The sequence below is a fragment of the Centroberyx gerrardi genome, chromosome 9 (assembly GCF_048128805.1).
Source record: "Centroberyx gerrardi isolate f3 chromosome 9, fCenGer3.hap1.cur.20231027, whole genome shotgun sequence".
Lineage (NCBI taxonomy): Eukaryota > Metazoa > Chordata > Actinopteri > Beryciformes > Berycidae > Centroberyx > Centroberyx gerrardi.
The window spans coordinates 29,537,944-29,559,052 of NC_136005.1; the positions used below are offsets into that span (position 1 = coordinate 29,537,944).

The following is a 21,109-nucleotide window of genomic DNA, read 5'->3' on the forward strand; positions in this document are numbered from 1 at the left end:
TGGAATATTTGATACTCCCGAGGGATGTAGAAGAGTTAGATGTTTAATTCATTTTTCATCACTCAGCCTTGGGATAGCTTGTCTTCACAGTATTTCCACCTGACCTTCACTTCTGAAAATTCGAATATTTTGGTTTTTCTATTTGGAAGTTAATGGGTTGCTCCAGGGTTCATTGCATACAATAACACCTTTTATTGACGACCAGTGGTTATTTTTTATAGAAAACTTTGGAATATGCATTATTTGCCTGGCTTGTTCAGAATTATGTTCTTGAACTGTATTATTGCTGAGTAACAATGAAACCACCAACGGTCATACAAGGGGAACAGCGGTAGAAAAGAAGCGAGGAGAGAAATCTGGGCATGCAAAACAAGGAGAGGCGTTGTCGTGCTATTCTGATCTCACCTTTCCCCCACAAATAGCAAGCAAAGGCATGCCGTGTCTGCAACAGAACAAGACTTGCGCGAGGCTATGTAGCATTGATATGAAGACATGACACTCTAATTCGAGTGTCATGAAAGGGTTTCAGATAACACACACACTTGCAAATAAAATGAATTCAATACATTTAATTGTTAATTGATTCATTGCACATTTGCTCAAGTGCAGACTCATACTCACTCAATGTAAAGCTTTAAAAAATACAATCTCAGTCATCTCTGACATGTGATTCTGAGTGCTTTCACGTTGGTTGTAAATAAAATACAGAATATGACAGATAAACCCTCTCTTTTAGAGTCTTGTTTTTTGATAATTCTGTAAAGTAAACATTGAGAAACAGGGCAGCATAACTGGTCCACGTCAAAGATAGTTTCATTCATATAGGTAGTGTAACTTTCAACATAATACATGTACATTTCCCTTTGTCTGTGTAAACACGATTTTGTGTCCTACATTTTTTAAAGATTTGTAACAGAGTTGGCCCCACTATTAGTGTGACATACCACCTAGTGTAGAGAGGAGAATCCTCACTTTAAACCGTAGCGTGAATTACCACCTTTCTGTTGGCACCTGAAGTATCATAATCACCACTCTTGATCTGTAGTACTTTTTTTGTGCATGCTTCATATTGCACATAGACATGTACTCCACTCTCCCTTTTAGAAACAGTTGAACAGGTTTACAATACTTAACATCTTTCTCAAATTAAAAAAATAGTTTTAATCATCGACTGTACACAATACCAAAAACAATGTGCTCTTTCCCATATAGTGTATAGAGTTCTCTCAACATGCCCTTCTCTGGTGGAAACCGGTGCTAGGCGACAAGACGCGTCACTGAGGTCTCTCGCCATGAAACTTTCTGTGTCTGTACCGCCCGTTCTTTTCCTTGGCAATGTTGATACAGGCGTTGTGCTTGTTGCTCTGCAAGTGGTTCCAGTACTTGATGAGTTCGTTGGGCTGGAACTGGTGGGACGTTATCAGGTGGCTGTACTTGCAGCTGGAGTACGACACCCGCCAGTGGTTGAAGAGGAACTCGTTGGGAGGCGGCGCCGGGTCGATACGCAGCTTCGCCAGGCAGATCCCCACGTACACGTCCTCCAGGTGCAGCCTGCGTATGCTGAGCGAGGCCTGGTAGATCAACTCGGCCATGTCCCCCGAGAACACGTACCCCGTGCCCGAGCAGAATATGGGGTAGCGCTCGCTGGGGTACAGCTCCGGCGGCATGTACCACTTGCTGTCCTTGTTTCGGTTTGGTGCGTAGCCCCTCATCAGGTAGCCTGTGAAGTACCTCTGCTTGGGAGGCAGCTCGGGCTTCAGCAGCTTCTGGATGAGATACTCGGTGTTGACGAACATGTCGCTGTCCGTCTTCATCACGTAGCAGGCATGTGGACAATGGGTAGCCACCCAGTTCATGCCCATCAGGGTTTTGATGGTCAGGTTGTAGTACGTGTCCTGGTAGTCCTGTTGGATGATGTCGTGGTGAACGCGGCTCTCCTCCTCTATGCTGCTCTGGAGGAAGGTGTCCGAGCTCTTTCCCGTGCCAAGCAAAAAGAGACGAACGAAGCCCAGCCCCATCGCTACGCTCTCATTCCCCCACGTCTGGCGGATGGCATTGCGGGCATTGGCCTGGCCTGGTTCGGCAGCGATGAGGAGGATGAGGAAGGGCGTGCTGTCCCTGCACTTGAAGGGCTCATTTAGGATGTAGCGGTAGGGCTGGGCGCTGAGCCTCCCTCCCACACCCATCTCCTTCTGCAAACTGTTGTTAGTGCTCATGGAATCCTCAAGCCCCATTACACCCGTCCTGGTTCCCCCTCCTGCTCCTCCTCCAGCTCCTGCTTCGCCGCCCCCCTCTGCCTGCTGAGAACTGAGGTTGAGCAAAGGCTTAGGTGCCACATACCCTGTCTCCCTCCAGAGGCTCCTGAGGGAGGCGCTCTGGTTGGCCTCTACCTTGGGGCCGCGGAAGCCCCTGACAGTGTAGGCCAGTGGGTTTTCCCGGGGCCCGCTGCGTCCCGGCAGCCAGTCCTGGTGACTGAAGAATAGGAAGAGGGTAAAGAGCAGGGCCAGCGAGAGGAGGCCCGCCACGTGGGTCCGGAAGAGTGAACGCTTGACGGTCCAGGTCATCTTGATAGGACAGCAGTGCCGGCGTCTCCACTGCATGGTGCAGATCGGGGTCGCAGGAGGCTGCTGCTGCTGCTCGGGAATGGGCGGCGGCGGCGGTCACATACAATCACCTCAAACATGTGGTTGCCAACAGTCAGAGGGTTATCTGAGCTGGCAGATGGGTTGGAGTGAGCCTCCTAGTGGAGTCAGGGGAACGTTTGAGCCCCCCGGTGCAGCTTGGAGCAGGGTTATCAGGGCTCCTGGTGGAGCTAGGAAGGCGATGATTCTCTGGCCATGGAGGCTACTCCCAGGCTCTTCTTTGGCACTGCAGACAAACACAGGGTCATGCTCTGTGTCTCGGCTCCTTCAGGATATGATAAGGGTCACCTCCTCAATGGTTGCTCTCTCTAATCTGAAGAGAAAAAAAAACAAAGCAGAGAAACAGTCTTGGCAAGTGTCCAGAATGCACCTCCTATTCATTGGCATTGAGCCATTTGTCAATTGTCTCAGTTGCAGAGATGTTTTTTATTCTACTTGTGGGGGGAATAGAGCTTATTTCTTAATCATTCTATTTTTTGTTTGTTTTGGCACACTCAGAGTAATTCTGAATTAATCTTTTCAGATACAGAAGCCCCAGTTGCAGCCTTATGTGCATACAGTGCCCGCTATGGTAAATGGCTCTGTTGGTAAGCTGACTTAACATTTTGAAAGAGAGAAGCTGAATCAATATGACAGTGTTGTAGCTGCTTTGATTGGACAGGGACTTATAACAGAGCAGACTCTGGGGATGTGCTTTTCTGAGAAGAGAAAATGGGAGATTTAGAAAACACTGTTGCGAGCATGTCTGTGGCAGAGGGAAAGGTTGCTGCTGTAAAGAATGATTGTGCATACATCTGCGTGATCGAAGAAAGATGCATCCAGATGTGCCTAGTTGCTCAAATACAGCATAACGCACATTTTCGAGTAATTCAATCATGCAGTAAAAACAGTAGACTAAATACCACTGGCAATGCGCACATTTTCATGTTAGTTTCTAATCATGTTGATTTCCTAGATGCCAGAAAATGAGAATATTCCCCAGATCATCACGGCCTCGTTGCCTCACAATAAAGACCATCTGGAATAGGTAAGACTTTAAATTAATACATATGTCTTCATGGAAATGACTATAAGCTAGCAGTGTGGTGTTAGGCACTGCGAGGTGGTGGTTGGCTCCTGCATGTCATTATCCAGCTTAATGCCTAGGGCGGAAGTATAAATTGCAGGTTTGCACAACGTGGTGCTGGCTAACGTTACTCTGAGCCGCTTGGGCGAGCGAGTGCCATCAGCCCCCCGCCGTGCCTCGACAGCCAGGGAGGAGATGCATCTGTCAAAATGAATTTTCAGGGTCCAGCAAGCAGTGGTGCTGAAGCCTCAGCCAGCCTCTGGCGATAACAGCCTTCACCCGCCATTCACCTTCCACCTTCAGCTTATCAATGCTGCCTACTGTCTACTTGAGAGACCACCCAGGCAGCTCCATCTTCTGACCACACACGCACACGCACACACACAGACAAAAGGTGCATAGTCGCATGCATGCATGTGTGCGTTGCCCACAGGGAGCCACACACCAAGGGAAGCACAAATGCAATCACGTATGCTCAGACATTGATTCACTCGCTCACAATCAGTTTGCATAAGCACTAAATATATTGGCATCACACAACCAAATACTGCACACATAATCATTCCTGTGTGCCGCAAACACACACATGCAACCACAAAATATAGTGCACATCACACATAATCATACACACACCAAATACACATGCACACATAATCATTCATGTGCGCGCACTCGCACACATACACACACAAAATATAGTGCACACCACACAATCATATACAAACTAAACATACTGCACACATAATCATTCTTGTGCATGTGCATGCAGGCACACACACACACACACACACACACACACACACACACACACACACACACACAGAGACACACATCACCAGAGAAAAACAGAATATGCCAGCAGAAACTTGCAGGTTATACTAGACCCTAGTGAATATTAATGCGGCAACAGTGCAACTCTTGAATCCATCCTTCCTGTGTGTGCTGGCTTACTGATTGCCTGCTCTCTTTGTTTATTTGTGTGTTTGCTTTTTAATATTTTGCAAATACAGAACAGCGCATTATTTTGTAATAACGCTACATGGCAGCGTTGTGTGAGGCCGATCTCCAACTTCCAATTTTCATTTCCTGGTAGTGTTTGCTCATTCGTCACGACAACTGGCTAGGAACACGCTAACCTTTTCAGGCGAGTGTGCTTACCCAGCGCAAGCAATTACAGGAGAATGAGAGGGGCCAAGGCCGACTTTGTTTTAAAGGTTAACATACTTTACATCCGAGCATATCCAGCGCTGGAGAGATTTCTGCTGTCATCTAAATGAACATCTAGTTATGTGAATTCTGATGGAGTGTGTGCACACACACACACGGATACATATGTACATAAATAGACGCGCACGCAGAGACACACCTGCACATAAATGGACACCTACACACACCCACATCCACCCCCACACACACACAGAAACACAGACAGTGTATGACTTTGTTTTTTTTGCTGTCTACTTAAATGCCAATTTCACAGTTGGATCAGACATCCTTTTTTTACATTTTAGCAGTTCCATTAATTCTGGCAATGCCTCTCCTTGTTAATTCGTTTCCTTGCCTCCCATCAATGTCACTTCTATGCAAGCCAATTAGTTACACTAGCACTAATTGAGGCCCCAGTGGTTCTGCGGCGGTCAATAATCAGAGCGAAGGCTGGGGGAGTGACAGAGCGGTGACATACCAGGCATACATTATAGTGTTGTCGCCGCATCGGCTTCAGATCTAAAAAAACAAAAACAAAGGGAAAACTTTCCACAGCAAGGTACGACTAAATCCATTATCTACAGTTTGCTCCCTCTTTGATTCCACGCTCAAGTAAATAGCCTAGCCAGTTTTGCATCCACAATGCATGTGTGTAATGCATGCAAAACTAGCTTTTGTTGATGTCAGTGTGAGGATATGACCTTGATACAGTACAACAGTGCACTTTGTGATAGTGACACATTTTCCTACAAAAAAAACAGCAGCCATTAGCGAGCCATTCAGAGTGGCTGTTCAGAGTTGTTGCTTATTAAATGCCCTATTTTATTGAAACATGCCTGACTGATTATGTTGCTGATTGGTGCTCCGGTTTAGTCTAAATATACTGCCTTGAAGCCATAGTCCTCATTCAACCACAACGGTTATGATTTTTTTTGGATGTGAGAGTGAATGTAACCCTCGGACACAAGGATCAGAGACAACATGTTCAACATCAACCCAAATGAGCACAAATTTTTCAAAATATGATATTATGGCACGGTACAAAAATCATATGTAAACAACTTTTGAATCAGTTTTGAACAGATATCAGAAAGATATTTAAGGTCTGATTTCACCAACAAGTATTCAACATCAAAATGTTTGCTGGGACAAATAAAATACAAGGCTATTCCTGATCTACAGTACCTTACCTTTACCTCCTGCTGCAAGACTGGGCCTCTTCTACCCTAAGGAGGTGTGTCTGATGCCTTATCTAAGTCCAGCATTGTTTCACTTGATAAATAAGTCGGATCCTGGGCGATGTTTGCTCATAGGGAGCAGCCATGGCTTTGTCTGCGTTTAATTTGAGACTCTGGCCCATCCCTGGCTCTCTGTCTCCATTGTTAGCAGTCTAGTTAGAGGCCCGAAACCTTGTTGTGAACCCACTTCTGAAGACACCTCTTTGTTTCAAGGAATGGCTCTCTGCCCGCTCTCTCTCCCTCTCTTATCGTCTCTCCTTTCCTTCCTCTCTACTGACAGAAACATCTGAACTACAGTCTCACTTCCATATTCTGTTCCAGCTTGTGTCTGCACTGCAACGAGTTTGAGAATCTCACGAAGGCTTGCTTACCCCCCTCTGATCTTTGTATTCAAATCCGGCTTTTATTTTGAACTCTTTATGATTATGACCAACTCTCATAGTCTAGCGCAATCATCAGTAGCCTAGCAGTGTGATGCAGAATGATTACATGTGGACTCGCACTGATGTTTTTCCCATTTGATTTGGTAAATGAGTTTATTTGCACCCCTCTGGTATTTTAGGGAGTCGTTCTCTCGAGTTCTCACTGTGCTTTTTAGAGTTGCCGATTGTATCCGAGAGAAACGTCTGGGGATTTCGGTCCAGCTCAGCTGCATTCCTCCTCAACAGCCTATGTCGTTTCGGAGCATTTTTTTTTTTTTTTGTTGCCATCTGATTGCGGCGGAGGGATCACGAACGTTCCCGAAATAGCCACTGAAATCGAGGTGAGGGGTGGTGTGGTCTCTCTCCTCTCTCTCCCTAACTCTCTCTCTCTCTTTGTCTATTTAAACACAGTTGTTTGGTGTGTATCTGACTCAACTAGGATAGGACCTCAGGGAGGGAGAGTTGTGTTCTCGCTAAGTGTCGGAGAGTGGATGAGTGACACAGGATGGCTGGGATGCGTTTTTTTTTTATTTATTTTTTTTATTACACTTCATCACCCAGGGGCTGGTCAGATCTGGGCCAGGCCACCAGAGCCCCTCTTCCATATCTGATCCTTAAAACTCGAGTCCAAGCCACTTAACGCAGAGCCACTGTACAGCGCATTCCGATCCATTTGGCCTGATAAAACTTGTTAAAAAGGATGGAAAAAGCCTCTTAAAACTGCGCTGAAAAATACAAGACACCCCCGGGAAATAAGATAGTGCTGGCAGCTATGAGTTCTATAGCTGTAGTATATATTATACGACAGTGATATTCTTCTCCACTCAGTGAAAGCGATATCCACTCCTATCCAGTGTCCTTCCGCCAACTTTTACCCGGCAATTCGTTCAAGCAGTATTTTTTTTATCCTACTTTGTTGATAGGGTTCGACCGTTGTCACTTCAACTTGATTTGGGGTTGCATGCGTGTCGGTCCGGCCACCGCAGCAATAAATTATGAGGTGGTTTGAAAATTAGACCCTATTAAAGTTTCATAGTCTAGTGGGCAGACTGAACACCCAGATGGCGAGCCTAACCGCTGTGTTTTTTTTAATGTCCACCTCAGCAGTTAGCAGATATCCCTAAGCATGCCTGGGCTTAAGCGCCAACTGGCCCGGCGGATGGACGTGATGAATCGGATAAAAAGCCCTGTTAATTGAATTGGATCAATCGAATCTCCCCGGCTTCTCCACTTGGCAGGTCGTGTTTTTGAGAGGTCCAAGGTAACTTTTTTTTCCCCATGCAAAGGGACCCACAAACTGGTACAAAATGCACCACGGACCTCCGTTTTGGTGCCTCAAGGAACCCCCATCTGAGAAGATGGTTCTTGTTAATTATGATTTAGTGTAGAATTGTTAGGATGTGTGGGGAAATAACAGCGGGAGGATCCTTATTTGCTCATTTTGCTAACTTCTAGGTTGTCAAATAATAGTGAAATTGAACTATTCCTCATTTTGCTGTGGTGCCCCCTGCCTGGAACCCCCTGAAGAGGCCCCGCCTGGGTGTCACTGCACCCTTTTTGGGAGCCACTGGGGTCCAAGGTGTGCCGGATGGAGGGAAGAGAAGGGGAGGGTAGCGGGACAAAGAGGGAGGGCAGATGGATAGACGTATGGATGGATGGATGTATGGATAGATGGATGGATGGATGAGTCCAGGTGGTTGGAAAGGGTGGAGGGCTGGATTTAATGGAGGGGAGAGGGGGGTGGGGGGTGATGGGGGGGGGGGGGGGGGGTAAATGAATGATGAGGATGTGGAGGATTGATGAGACGTGCAGTGCTGCGTACCTCCTCCTCCTCCCCGTCATGCTGCTGCTGCTGCTGCTGAGGCTGCGGCCGGCAGACGGAGCGCGTGAACCCGGGCGAACCCCATCGCCGCGTCCCGAGGAAATCTGGGCTAATGTCCTCCTCTTCCAGCGCCGCCTCTCGCCTAATCACATCGATACTATTAGGATGCTGTTACACTTGGCGTAGCGGTCGCCCGTCCCTTGTTGTCGTCCTCCTCATATCGCCCTAGCCTGAACAAACCTGCAGGTTATTTGGCTCTTCTTCTCCTACTGCGACTCCTCCTCTCCTCCCTCTCCTGGCTCTTGTGTCCGTTACACACCACAGCTCCTCCTCTATCTAATCTATCAATCAATGTTTTGTTTTTTTATTTTCCTTCCTTCCTGCTTCACTAGTTTCTTTACCTCTCCCAAGTTTATTTCCCTTCCCAGGGGGACGTTATTTCATGTAAAAATGAAGTGGAAACATTAACAGCATCCACACACGGTTTATCCGGAGCCCCACAGCCGCTGGAAAGAATTGGGAAAGCAGCGGCGGCAGAGCGGGAGGAGTGCGGCTGGTCCTTCACGTTGCTAGGCAGGCTCGTGTGGAGAAGTAGTGAAAACGACGGAGGGAAGGAAAGACAATTATATCCTCTTCTTCTTCTGAGTCCAAATCACTGTAAAAACATCTTGCCCGAGTCCTAAAGGCAAAAAAATAACCACCGGCCCTCTATCTTTATCTCCCCGCCTCGGTTTTGACAGACCATGGCTAGCTCCTCTTTTCCGAGAATCGCTCCGCTCCTCCACTCCGCCTGCACCGACCCCTGTTGGTTTTCCCAGCCGGGGGAGGTAGCTGCTGGCCCGGGCAGGCTGGCTGTCAGACACCGCTACACTGACGGAACTCTCACACGTCACTGCATACTTAGGAGGGCATCCCACGTGACCCAGTTAGACGCTCGTGCTGCGTTCATGGCGTGTGGGGGGGGAAAACAACGATTTGAGCAGGAATATCAATCCATACCCCCTCTCCCCCTGAAGAAGAAATGGGTCAATGAGATAAATTCTTTGACATACGGAGAACTGCAGTGTTAAATAAAAACGGGGTAGAGTATGACTTAGCAACTTAGCAACTGTAGCAACAGATTTTATAATAACTGTCGGATAATGTAATAAACGGTCAAAATATAATAAAATGACCCTGTAAATAAGTCAAAATTTACTAAGTTGCCAGATAATGTAATGACATTATATTACATTTTACAAGTTATTACATTATCTGTCAGTAATTACATAACTACAGACCTCCATGCAGGATCACCATAAGGCAAACAATGACCAATATAAACATAAGTCAGTTATACTTTCAGAAAAATATCAGTAGGCTATCACCAGACTATATTGCACAGAAGCCATCTAATCTTTGTTGATATTTGCTTGACCTTTGCTGTTATAATGATATAAACTTAAATTTGGGCTCAGTCTGCAGGTCATGAGAAAGTCATGATACGTCTTCAATCACACTAGCCTATGTAAACCGATGGTCTTAAAAGGTCTTGAATACAGTCAAGTAAAATATTTTACCCATATTAGACTCCGTTTTAGAGGTTTTAAAAATGTTGTACTTTCTTAGTGCACTGTTTTTCTGGTGACAAATCAGCCCAGCCATATAGACCTATATTACATCTGACCGCAGGTACTTGCTGTTCAGAATTCGGTAGTGTCCATTGCACAAATCCCAAGTAGTTCCCGAGTAGCATTTACCACCTGAAAGCTGAAGGGAGTGGTATTTTGCAGTCAGAATCTCCTGTCTCCCATGTTTCCCACCCTCACCTGAATGCAGCATCTCCCTCCCACCCCCCCTCCTCCCCAGCCCACCACCCTGCCCCCTCTCTGTGGGCGGAAAAAAAGGGGATTTAACTCCGTGAGAGCGTGGTGGCCAGCAGTTGTCTAACAGCTGGATTTGCCTCCATTGTGCTCTCTGTTCACCAACTACTTGCAATGTTACATGCTGAACAATAACATTTTTTTTTTTTTTTTACCAATTTTCAATGAAAAATGTGTTAATCTTTTGCCCTGTTTTGCTACATTAGTAATGCATCATTATGCATACATCATTACCTACTAGGCTATATTTAGCATGTTATCACATCTAGAGTGGGGAAAAAATGGAATTGTGCTAGTGACTGTTCTCCTTTGCTTCATGTTTTTTTCATTCGCTCTCTCTCTCTCTTCGCCATGCTCCTCCAAGCCACTGTCCTCAACCCGCACCCACTATATCACGTTTAACACCGGGACAGATGAAACATTACCTGCCTCATTAATGACTTAGACACAATACAAAGCCCGCATCAGCCTTCGGTCTATGTTTACGCTCATTGCACCTCCGGAGACCCGGGTGTTTCTTGGGAAGCGTTAAAGGCGGCTTGTCTGTTTTTCCCAGTCCGGCAGAACCGGAGCAGATGGAATTATGGCTCATGTAAAGGAGCTCGCCACTTCAGGGACAGTAAGCCAGCGGGAGAGCGGCCTCTCGCAGCACTGTAAATATTGTAAGGTAGCGCCACGGCATAGCAGCACAGGTGACTGAATAATTAATAGGAGCTGTGTCTTTGACAGAAATACTTTGGAGACCATTAGCTGGGCTACCTGGCCGGTGAGAGCATATTTGTCAAAAGGAAGTAATGCCGGGGCGGTGATTGATTTCCCGTGGCTGCCAGGTTAGAGGCAGTGTGCCTCTGTACATTAATATCAGGTGACTTCCTCAACTCGTCTAGCCCCGGCCGCCTGTGTGAAGACCGGCGTATCAAAATTTAAATTGTCATCATTAATTGCTGGAGCCTGGGGGCTATCCTCTAACACCACGTCTGCGTCTCGGCCTCCCACACACTCACACACACGTGTACAGAAGACATAAACGCACCTGCACACAAACACGCTCTTTGGTGAGACAGACAACATTACATGGTGCCACAGTCTCTGACTGGCAGGTATGGGCCTGAGCAGCAGTGCAGTGCAATGCGATTTCCATGTTTAACACATCTTACTTTCCCGAAATGTCTCGCTGATGTCTTTCTTTGTAACGGCAGCTTTGGTCTTGAGTTTCTGTTATGTTTTCTCCTCTTTCATCACCAAATTTAAGCACCCGTGCCTTGAAGTGCAAAGGCGTGTTCGCAAAATAAAAAATAAAAAAAGCATGTGTGTGCGCTTTGGCACGGTAAAGTATAGTGCTGTTCATAAAATGTGACCGTGAGCCGTCAAAACACAAATAAAGACGGAGACTAGATTTCATACTTCATTCTATTTTTTTTCTCCCCCTTTTTGTTTGTTTCGAACTTTGAAGAAAAGTCGAGCCATGGCTTCTCCTCTGAGCAAAGCAATAAGTTCAAATACAAATGGCCCTACATTAGCATAGCAATCTAGAAACCCCTTCACATTTGAATAATTTCTAATTTCTATGCTTTCTGTCATGGCCAATTCACCATATTGGCAAATTCTGAAAAGAACGGCCAAATGACATGGCAAATAATGCAGTTATATCTACCTTTCTGCATTGTCACTTTACCCATTTTGATAAGTCAATTGTTTTCTTTGTTCTAATTCTCTCTAAAGCACATTTTCTTTAGGATGTTCTCTACTCTCTCTCTCTCTGTCTCTCTCTCTCACACACACACACACACACACACACACACACTGCCGGAGGATGGAAAGCGGTTATCTCAACACTACGCCTTTTAAGAAATGCAGTCTCAGATGAAATGTGAGTTGTTATTGCTTCTCTTAAAGAGTGCAGTTGCAATATCCTGTGGCAGAGCCTCAAGTGCAGGCAGGGATGTCTCTGTGAATATCTTTGCCTTTACTCAGACCTGGGCCTGTCTTCAATGAACAAAACCACCATCTCCTGGGTCACTGCCTCCTAATCTGTTACCGCAGAGCAAATTTTACAATGCATGAAGTAGCGTTAATTGATCAGATTTTGTTTTTGTCGTGGAAATAATGCGTAGGTGAAGGTTACACTCGTTTCAATGCGACTTTTATCACCCGATCACCCGAGGACACATGAAGTGACAGTTCTGGAGGCACAAAAATTGGATTTTCCTCGCGCTTTTCGACTCCCTTTATCCCTGCCATGAAGAGGAACCCATGTATTATTAAGAGTGATTGGGAGCGTGTTCAGATTGGGCCAAAAATCGGGATGTAAAGGCACCCAAGACACTTCAAAATCACCCAAAACACCTCCAAGGTGGTCAGCTGGCCGCATTAATAACAAAGCACAAATGCAATGCGTCCACACATAGCAACTATGAAAATCAAAATAAATTTTCACGAGCAGATCCAATCAGGAGGCAATTCAAACAGCTGGCAGGCAGATTGGAAAGTAACATACTTGTCAAAAAATGGATTGTCCGGATACTCGTGGATGGGGAACGAGTGAGGCGAGGTGAAGATGTAAATATCATGAGAGGAAATGACATGCATGGCAATCTGTTGTTCAAAGGAAAGAGAAATCCGACTTTGGCGCGCGCTCAGGAGACACGTTTTAATCAGGTGTAAGTGTAATCCAGCTCAATCGTATCTAGACACAATCTGGATATGAGATACATGCTAATGTCAGGTCTAAAGGGGGCCGGAGCTATCAGATCTTCAAAAGCAGATAATGGAAGTGGTCAGGCTCGCATTGGGGTTGGATTGCAAATACGTCGTCTGGATGCAATTCAGCCCCAACGCACAAACAAGCAATGGAAAGAGATGGAGAGGGAGAGCAGAGAATAGTAACGCAAATCAAGACAGTTACAGGAGACCCACAACAGGCATTTTCAGGCCAAGTGTGAGCATACTGTGTTCTCTTAAAATTAGATGTCAAAAAACACATTGAAATAACAAATGTAACCATAGTATATCATTTAAATCAAAGGTAATTTCAATGCAAGAAATGTTTGAAAATAACAAACAGCTTCTACGGTTACACTTTTCATTTTAATATAATTTTTATCTTCCTACAAGGACAAATTAAGTAACAGGTCTGGGCCACAAAAATTTTGGATTTTGGTCACTATCAGATTTTGAAAACCAGAAATACAGTAGATCAGGTGGCAAATTCCTCTCCAAAACGAAACTCCTCCTGGTCCATTCAGTAGCTTTTCATTTTTTAAAAACTGGCTTGTCTCCTCCCTCGCTGTTTAAAAGTGGCGCTCTCCCCCTCACATTCCTGAAAAAAATTCTTGCAATGGCAAAATCGATGAAGCAAGCGAGTAAACTTGTTAAACTAGTAAACTAGGTAATCTAGTAAACATGCTAGCTACCTCTGCACTTGTCATTGTGGGACATGTAACTTTCAGCGGGAGAAAGTTCTGGCAAACCGACGAGACTTCTCAGCAGGTACAGTTAGCTTAGCTGTTAGCATTTATCCTTCCATTTGTCCTTCGTGGCCCTCCGTAGTGCAGTGGCTTTGCTGTGTGTTATTTACAAATGTGTTGCCATTTCTGTCGCCCTCTAGTGGTCAGAAAAAATCGCTTATTGCAGCTTTGGCATAATAACCCTTGTCAGGCCAAGTGTGGATGTGCAGCAGAAATCCAATCTTGAGAATCAGATCTGAAAAATTTGGTCAAAATGAAAGAGTGTGACTAAAGGCGGTGTGTTTCCTAGGATAAATGGGCTTTGGTTTGGCCATGGTTTATGGCACCCAGCACGGCTGCTGCTGATGAAAATAACACAACACTTTCCAGGTGTACCTTTGCCACAAGCCGCTAGACTATGGCCTATCATAAATCCTGGGGTACAATGATGTGATGTCAAATTAATTATTAAAACAAGTGTTGCCCGAGCTAAAAAAGGAAAGAATTGGTGACTAGAAGGTGCTCATGGCTGAATTCAAAATCACTGTAAGAAAACCAAACACAAATCCAGTCAAGAAGACTCTTCATCATGAAGTTAGCACAGTTATGAGTGAACCGCATTAATGGCTATACAGTTGTATTTGGCATATTAATCCCAGCAGCATGCTAAAGATTCAGCAGGGAGCGCAATCAACCCCCCCAGGGATATACAGAACAGAACCCAGCACACACATACCATTGAGATATGGAATATACATAATTCAAGAGACAAGCCTGCAGAAGCATACCACCGCAAGTATATTGATTAATAAGGAAGCAGAGCAGGAGGAGGCTGGAGTGGTGGAGGGAGAGAGCAGCACAACCAGTCAGCAGCAGAACCACAGGGATGAATGAGGAGCCGATAGCTTAAATGGACCGCCTTGTTTGAAGCGCTGAACGTGATTGGTGGAGATCAGCTGATGATGCACTGCCTTTCCCAGAGATCACCTGTCAATCAAACAGTGTGTCCAGTACTGTGACTTTGTCTTTTTCCTTGGATTTGCTGTTGATGCTGTTTGAGTTTCTCTTTTCTTTGTCTGTTCAGCCATGGTGGCTATCACTGCTCATGCTAACTACACAGTTCTTCTTCTGTTCATTCAAAGCAAACCGGAAACGTAAAACGCACCACTTCCTGTATTTTTCACAGGGAAGGCCTAGCAGAACAGCAAATGTAAAAGCTTTCATAAACTGGGTATAGGTTGAATCACTACTGCATCATATCAATTGGTGATAGAGAGAAGCAAAATTGACATTTATTTATATGAAAATGTTGTGGATTACTACTTTAACCTGCTCGATTTTGTACCTCCCACACACTCGTCTCTGTGTTTTTCTCTTTTTGTCTTTCCGTCCACCTCTGTTTCACTTCCCCAGCACCCGTCTCACCTGATTAAAACGTAAGCGAATGTTTTTATAACCAAAAAAATGCAAAACATCAGGCATGAAATGGCCCTCAGTCGATATATTCACAAATGATTGAATTGAATTTTCTTGTGTGAATTCTAAAAATAAACCTGGCACATCCTCTTCACCCAGCGCATTCATAACTCGCCAAGAGTGAAGCACTAATGGGAACTGACTTCAGTTGTTTTCTTAGGGTGCGATCACACCTATACAGCTTGTTTCCTTTGCTCTGAACCATAGTGGAAAAGTTTACTGCTTTGTATTGTATGTTTGTATGTTTAGATTCACTATGTCCAATTACAAGTGAAGCAGGTTCTTGTAAACAAAAGTCACACTCACAAGTAGCTCATTTATTGGACAGAGTTTTGGTAATCTGTCGTCCTGCCAGGTTAGAGATCAGATTCCTGTCCCTGTAATTTTAAAGGTCCCATATGGTGTAAAACAGGATTCCCCTTGGCCTCTTTCATTATAAAAGAGTTGGATGTGCTATCTAAACATGGTGAAAGTATCAAAACGCACGGTCGCCAACTAAATCCACACAATCCATATTAGAAAAGCGAGCCTCTAAACGAGCTGTTTGGACTTCCGTAACTTTGTGGCGTCACAAAGGTTCGCTCATTATCATTTTTGTAAGAAATAATAGACTAACAAAGTGTTTTTTTCAAAGCGGTTGAGCGGTTGTCATTGTTTATTACCGGAGAGTTTTCCCTACCTGTAGCTGCCGGGCCGCGGTGTCTCACGTTTCACTCTTGAAACGGTTAGCCAATCAGAACAGAGGGTCGTTAATATTAATGAGCCTTAAAGACACAGCGACAGAAACAGCCTGTTCTTGGTAAGGCTCAGAGAGATGCTGGAAAATGAAGGTGTAAAAATGGATTGAGAGTGTTTTTGGTACATGACACCACACACACAGCTTTGAATGGACCTCAAGACACAAAATACAACACTGGAAAGTGGAGAATATGGGACTGTTAACTAAGTATGATGGACTTTACTCTAGGTTTGCCTCAGTTCATTTTATCATGCTAGGCTTTCCAAGCTTGGGTAACTGCTGGATATTCGATGTCAACATCCATCTCCTTTTACTCATAAACCCCTGTGTTTTGGGGTTGTTTCCTGTAGTTGGCTCAGATTACATTCTCACTCCCACAAACCAAACTGTAGTCCTCTTGTTAGAGGACTGAAACTCGCATCTTCAGATGTCTCTGTGCAGTTATTTGGCACTACCACAGTTCAAATGGCATTGTACGAACCAAAATAGAGGAGTAAACGCTCCAGAGTTTGATTAAGCCACTTCAAGCATGCTTGGTGTGAATATAAGAAAGAAACTGATGTTGATGATTTGTTGACAGTTTTTGTGTATTACTGCTGCACACTATTTAGTAGGTAGTAGACATTGCTAGTGCAATTTCTTTCCTGACTGTTTATACTGTAAGCATAGTAAGCAGACATCGCGCCAAACCAGAATTCACAATATTCTTGTGATCCAGCACACTTCAGTCCTAATTGTAAATTTGAAAAGAGCCATTCCCAAAGCTAGACATAAGACATCCAACACTCCAATCTGTGACTTCATCCAGGCAAAAACATGGACTTTGAGCTGTCCAGTATTGACTCATTTTAATTGGATTGAATTGTATCATGGTCAGCCAAGCAGGGTTTGGAAATTGGTTTGGAAGTTTGGAAACCCTGACCTCTGACCTCCCTGTGAAAGAGCAGGTGAACCGGGAAATACGCACATCAATAAAATATAACATCATTGTTAAATGGGCAATTTATTCCAATTTAAAGGAAGCCTTTGAAATGTCTATTCCAATTTAAAGGAAGTCTTTAAATTGGAATAGACATTTCCTTAAGTGTTATTGTTGTTACAGATTAATAGTTAAGTTCAAGTTCAAAACAGATGATTGTATTCCTGTTACAGGTTACTGCCATCAACAAGTACCCACCCAGTAAAGTGCCCACCCCATCAGTAAGGTCAGGTAAAGAAGACAAAAAAAAATGCCCAATGTAAAACTATTAAAGATTACTGAGATAGTATGCAATTTGTATGGGAAGCACCAGTGACATCACATAATGAGCAGAGACAGGAGTATGAGGGTTCATAACTAACAGCATTATAAACAAATTGCAAAATAGTTTCCCTTTAAGCAACATTATATAATAAATTCTCTATTTTTTCCTTAATAGTAATCCACCAGTGGTCTATCAGCATAGGCATGGCGAGTGTTGCAGAGTGTGCGGCCATTCAGACACTATGTAATACTCCATTAGCATTTCAGGCCGGTGGCATTGCAGGCAATAAACACTGCTGCGTGTGAATTTGCATGGGACAGCAGCAACAAAGCACCCATATTAAACATAATTTAAATAAAAAGAAATGTTATAGAGACTGAAACAAGATGTCACATGCAAATGCGGGGCCCATTATCCGAGCAGTTGGCATCAGCGTAGTTTTGCAAGAGACAATTTGCCATTCGTGAAGGTCTGCCAGCATGGACACATGTTCCAAATGAAATACTGCAAATTTATCTACACACAAACCCGGGCCTTTTGGGGTCCTTGTCGGTCCGGAGTACCGGTGAATGTGCCTTCCATGTCCAGTCAGCAGTCCAGGCGTGGTGCCAAGATCCAGCTGGATTTCTGACCTACAGCGCCAAACTCCGTTAACTCCCTGAGAGTCGCCAGATAAGAGATCAATCAATGGGAATTCCGGTGGGCTCGCTCTATTAATGTAGCGCAATTCTCCTTAAATGTTAGCAAACGGTCCTCAGCTGAGAGAGCGTGGCTGGTTCAGGGAGATAGGAGACCTACAGATCTTCAGGGATAGTGGAGATGCAGGCGTCCAGGACGGTTTTTTACATCGACCACCTGTACATTTCTGATAATTTTAGCACTGCTGAAACTGGATCCGGCTCAAAACGGCTTTATACTGTATATTTCATTTCGATAAAATGGTTGAAACTGCAGTATTTTCAGTATTTCTTGATGGAAATACTGGAGCTGGATCTAGCATGGTATCTAATATTGATATTAGATATTGGCTGAAATACCTCAATGCTTTTTGATGATGCAGAAAAGATATTTCACTATTACCATTTGATCTGACTAACATTAACTCTTCAACATGTAAGTTCATTCACAACTGTCTGTAGAATAAATAATATACGATAAACGATATATTGAAATTCAATATATCGCAATTCAAAAATGTGACAATACATATCGTGGGGCAGAAAGATGAATCGTGATATTATCTACATTTTATTCTGCTGTAGTAATCACAAATGAGACGGCTTGACCATCACAATTTCACAAGCTCTCCATCCAAATGATATTATTGTCACTTTGTAATGACATTTTTAAATTGTTGTTCACATTCTAGCAGCCAATGCCATCGCTAGAAAGATTTGTGGCTCAGAAATAAACAGAATTCTGCACAATCAGACTTTGTTGTCATTGAACGTTTATTTATTACATCGTATTGTGGTTGTATTGAATCCTGAACCCCATATCGCGTATCGAATCGAATTGTGAGATAAGCATATCATCCCATCCCTATCGCCAAAAACTCCAAATTCAACCCTTGTAGTTGTATTTGGTAACATGCGGTCGTGTTTGGCAGCAAAATGACATTTGCGCTCCTCCATCTGGATCCCTCATTTTCAGAAGAGGCACAGAGCAATGTTTTGTGACTGAGACCTGCATCCTGTCGTTTTTTTTTCACCCCTACCCTTGGGTAGCATTAAAGGGATTTATCCTGCTTGGTCTTGTCTGTAGTCGCCACTATGATCCATGTACACGACAATACACCATGTGATAAATAACATACTGGATCGGTATTTATCGCTCCGTCTGACTGATTTAGACCACAGTCCCGTTCCCATTTCCTGCCAGCCTCATTTTGCCACATGGGGCTTTCAGTATCAAGAGCCGAAATGAAAGATGGATGGACTTTATTATGCAAATAGAGGCACGCGGAGGACAGACAGCAGGCGCAGCATCTCACATTATCAGCAGGTTCATGCAATAACAAGGCTCCGTCGGCATTGTGTGGCCGACTAAATGCGGACTTCTGAAAGATCAAAGCGGGAGTCTTGTTGTTCCAATTTGAGTGTATACTTGGGTGGAAAAATGGCCTTTTGGGTTGCTTCAAAGTCGACTGTGTTTGTTTTCTGGTTCCAGATGGTTTTGAGGCAGTTTGCTCTAAATCAAACAGTCTTCGAGTTTGTTCACAGTAGATGCTCGCTGCTGTTTTCTCAACCAGGAAGCGCTATTAGTCATATACTGAGCAAGCAGCCACCAAAAAGTATGTGAGGATAAGTGACAAGTTCTTTGTGTCATAACCTTGGTACTTTGTTTTTTGCTGTTTTGCTCATCTCTAGCTCATTTCCCATCTCCTGGACAGAGTGATTATTTATTAAAATGACCAGTTCATAGTTAAAAGCTGCACTAGGCATCTTTGCACTTTGGCGCCCCAAGTGGCATTAAGAGAGAACTGTTTGAATTTTTGAACGTTTGAAGTATTTCATTACCCAGAAATCCTGTAAGTTGACATCAGTAAACTAATTGTCTTCTTCTCAGTGTGTGGTGGAGGAGGTGAAGAGGTTCAGCCATCGTTGGTGAGTCCAGCTTTCTCTGGACAGAGGTTGAAGGTTTTGCGTTTCAGTTTCGATTCGTCACTTCCCGTGCGCCGCAAAGATTTCCCACCAGTGACCATACCTGACACCTGGAATTAATTTCGGCAAATAGGGAGGATGGGATGCTCCAATTGCAGCTCCAATTTGGGATTTAGGCCGATAAGGCTGTATTTTTGTACATAAAAATCTTGCTTAGTGCAGCTTTAGTTTACTGAAGAAATGATGTGGTGGTACAAAATGTATCTTACGATTGTGTATGAGTGTTGTTTCCTTGTTTGCACACACCTTCACTATGTGTTAGTGTGTGTTTCTCAGTATGTCTGTGGGTGTGTGTGTGCATCATGCATGTGTGTGTCCATGTGCAGTAGTATCTTTACACGTCGATATGTGTATACTGCATCTGTATGTGTCTCTGTTTGCGTTTTCTTTTGGTTTTGTTGTTCTTGTGTGCATGTAGGTGTGTGTGTGTGTGTGTGTGTGTGTGTGTGTGTGTGTGTGTGTGTGTTCGCTCGCGCACCTGTGTGTTAAGAAAGCGCGTGTGTATGTTTGTTTGAAAAACGGAGGCCGCTGTGGGCGTGCGGGTGGTGTGATGGGTAAAACGCAGAGGTCAGCTATCACTTTGAAACATGCTGGTCCTTATCTCTGTCATGAGGCCTAATAGAGTAATGAATCAACATAAAGCCCGGGCCTCTCCTGAATGGACCACTGCCTCCTCCACCAACACTTGTGCTTTACTTTGACTACACTTACTGCCGCTGTAAGCATCTTTTGCCCTCCACTGTTGTTTATGGGGGGTTTTCAGAAGTGCCTGAATTGCGACCGGTGTCAGAGGAGTATTCACACATGGGCAGCCTCACCGCCTAATCTTACACCCAGCCACTATGAAATAGCCCGGGCCGCAGATAGATGGGATGGAGGGTCTTTCTCAAGGCAAGGTAATAGGGCAAAAAAAAAAAAAAAGGGGAAAGCAACATATTTGCGATCACCTCATGATCTCATCTCACAGCTTGTCGCGAATCACTGGCCGCGTTCATTATGAACTTTGCGAGTTCTCGCAACAACGGAAAAAAAAAAACATGATTCACAGCGCGGGGACACCAGCAGCAGAAAGGAATGTATAAAAATGAGCTGCCACGGCGCTGCAAAGGATAGATGACGAATTGGTTTGGTCGATGCATTCAACTGGCGGAGAGAATAAGACGGCATTGTGTCAGACTTATCGGCTGCTCAAAGCTGCCAATAGCTGCTATTTATCCTTTAGCGCAAAGAAAATGACATTTTCTTTTCATCATGTCATGTTCGAGTGAATATGCGTCTCACAA

General features: G+C 44.4%; 1 protein-coding gene across 1 annotated transcript; it reads right to left on the reverse strand.

Moving 5' to 3' along the window:
* Nucleotides 1–603: 603 nt before the first annotated feature.
* b3galt2 (UDP-Gal:betaGlcNAc beta 1,3-galactosyltransferase, polypeptide 2) lies at nt 604–8,506 on the reverse strand. The gene is made up of 2 exons (XM_071908263.2): nt 8,397–8,506; nt 604–2,955 (listed from the first exon to the last, which is right to left on the reverse strand). Exon 2 carries the CDS (start codon nt 2,598–2,600, stop codon nt 1,275–1,277), a length of 1,326 nt encoding a protein of 441 aa, XP_071764364.1. The 5' UTR covers nt 2,601–2,955; nt 8,397–8,506; the 3' UTR covers nt 604–1,274.
* Nucleotides 8,507–21,109: the final 12,603 nt, after the last annotated feature.

Excerpts from the sequence above, each read along its gene's own strand:
- b3galt2 (XM_071908263.2), bottom strand. The coding sequence starts at position 2,600 with ATGCAGTGGAGACGCCGGCACTGCTGTCCTATCAAGATGACCTGGACC.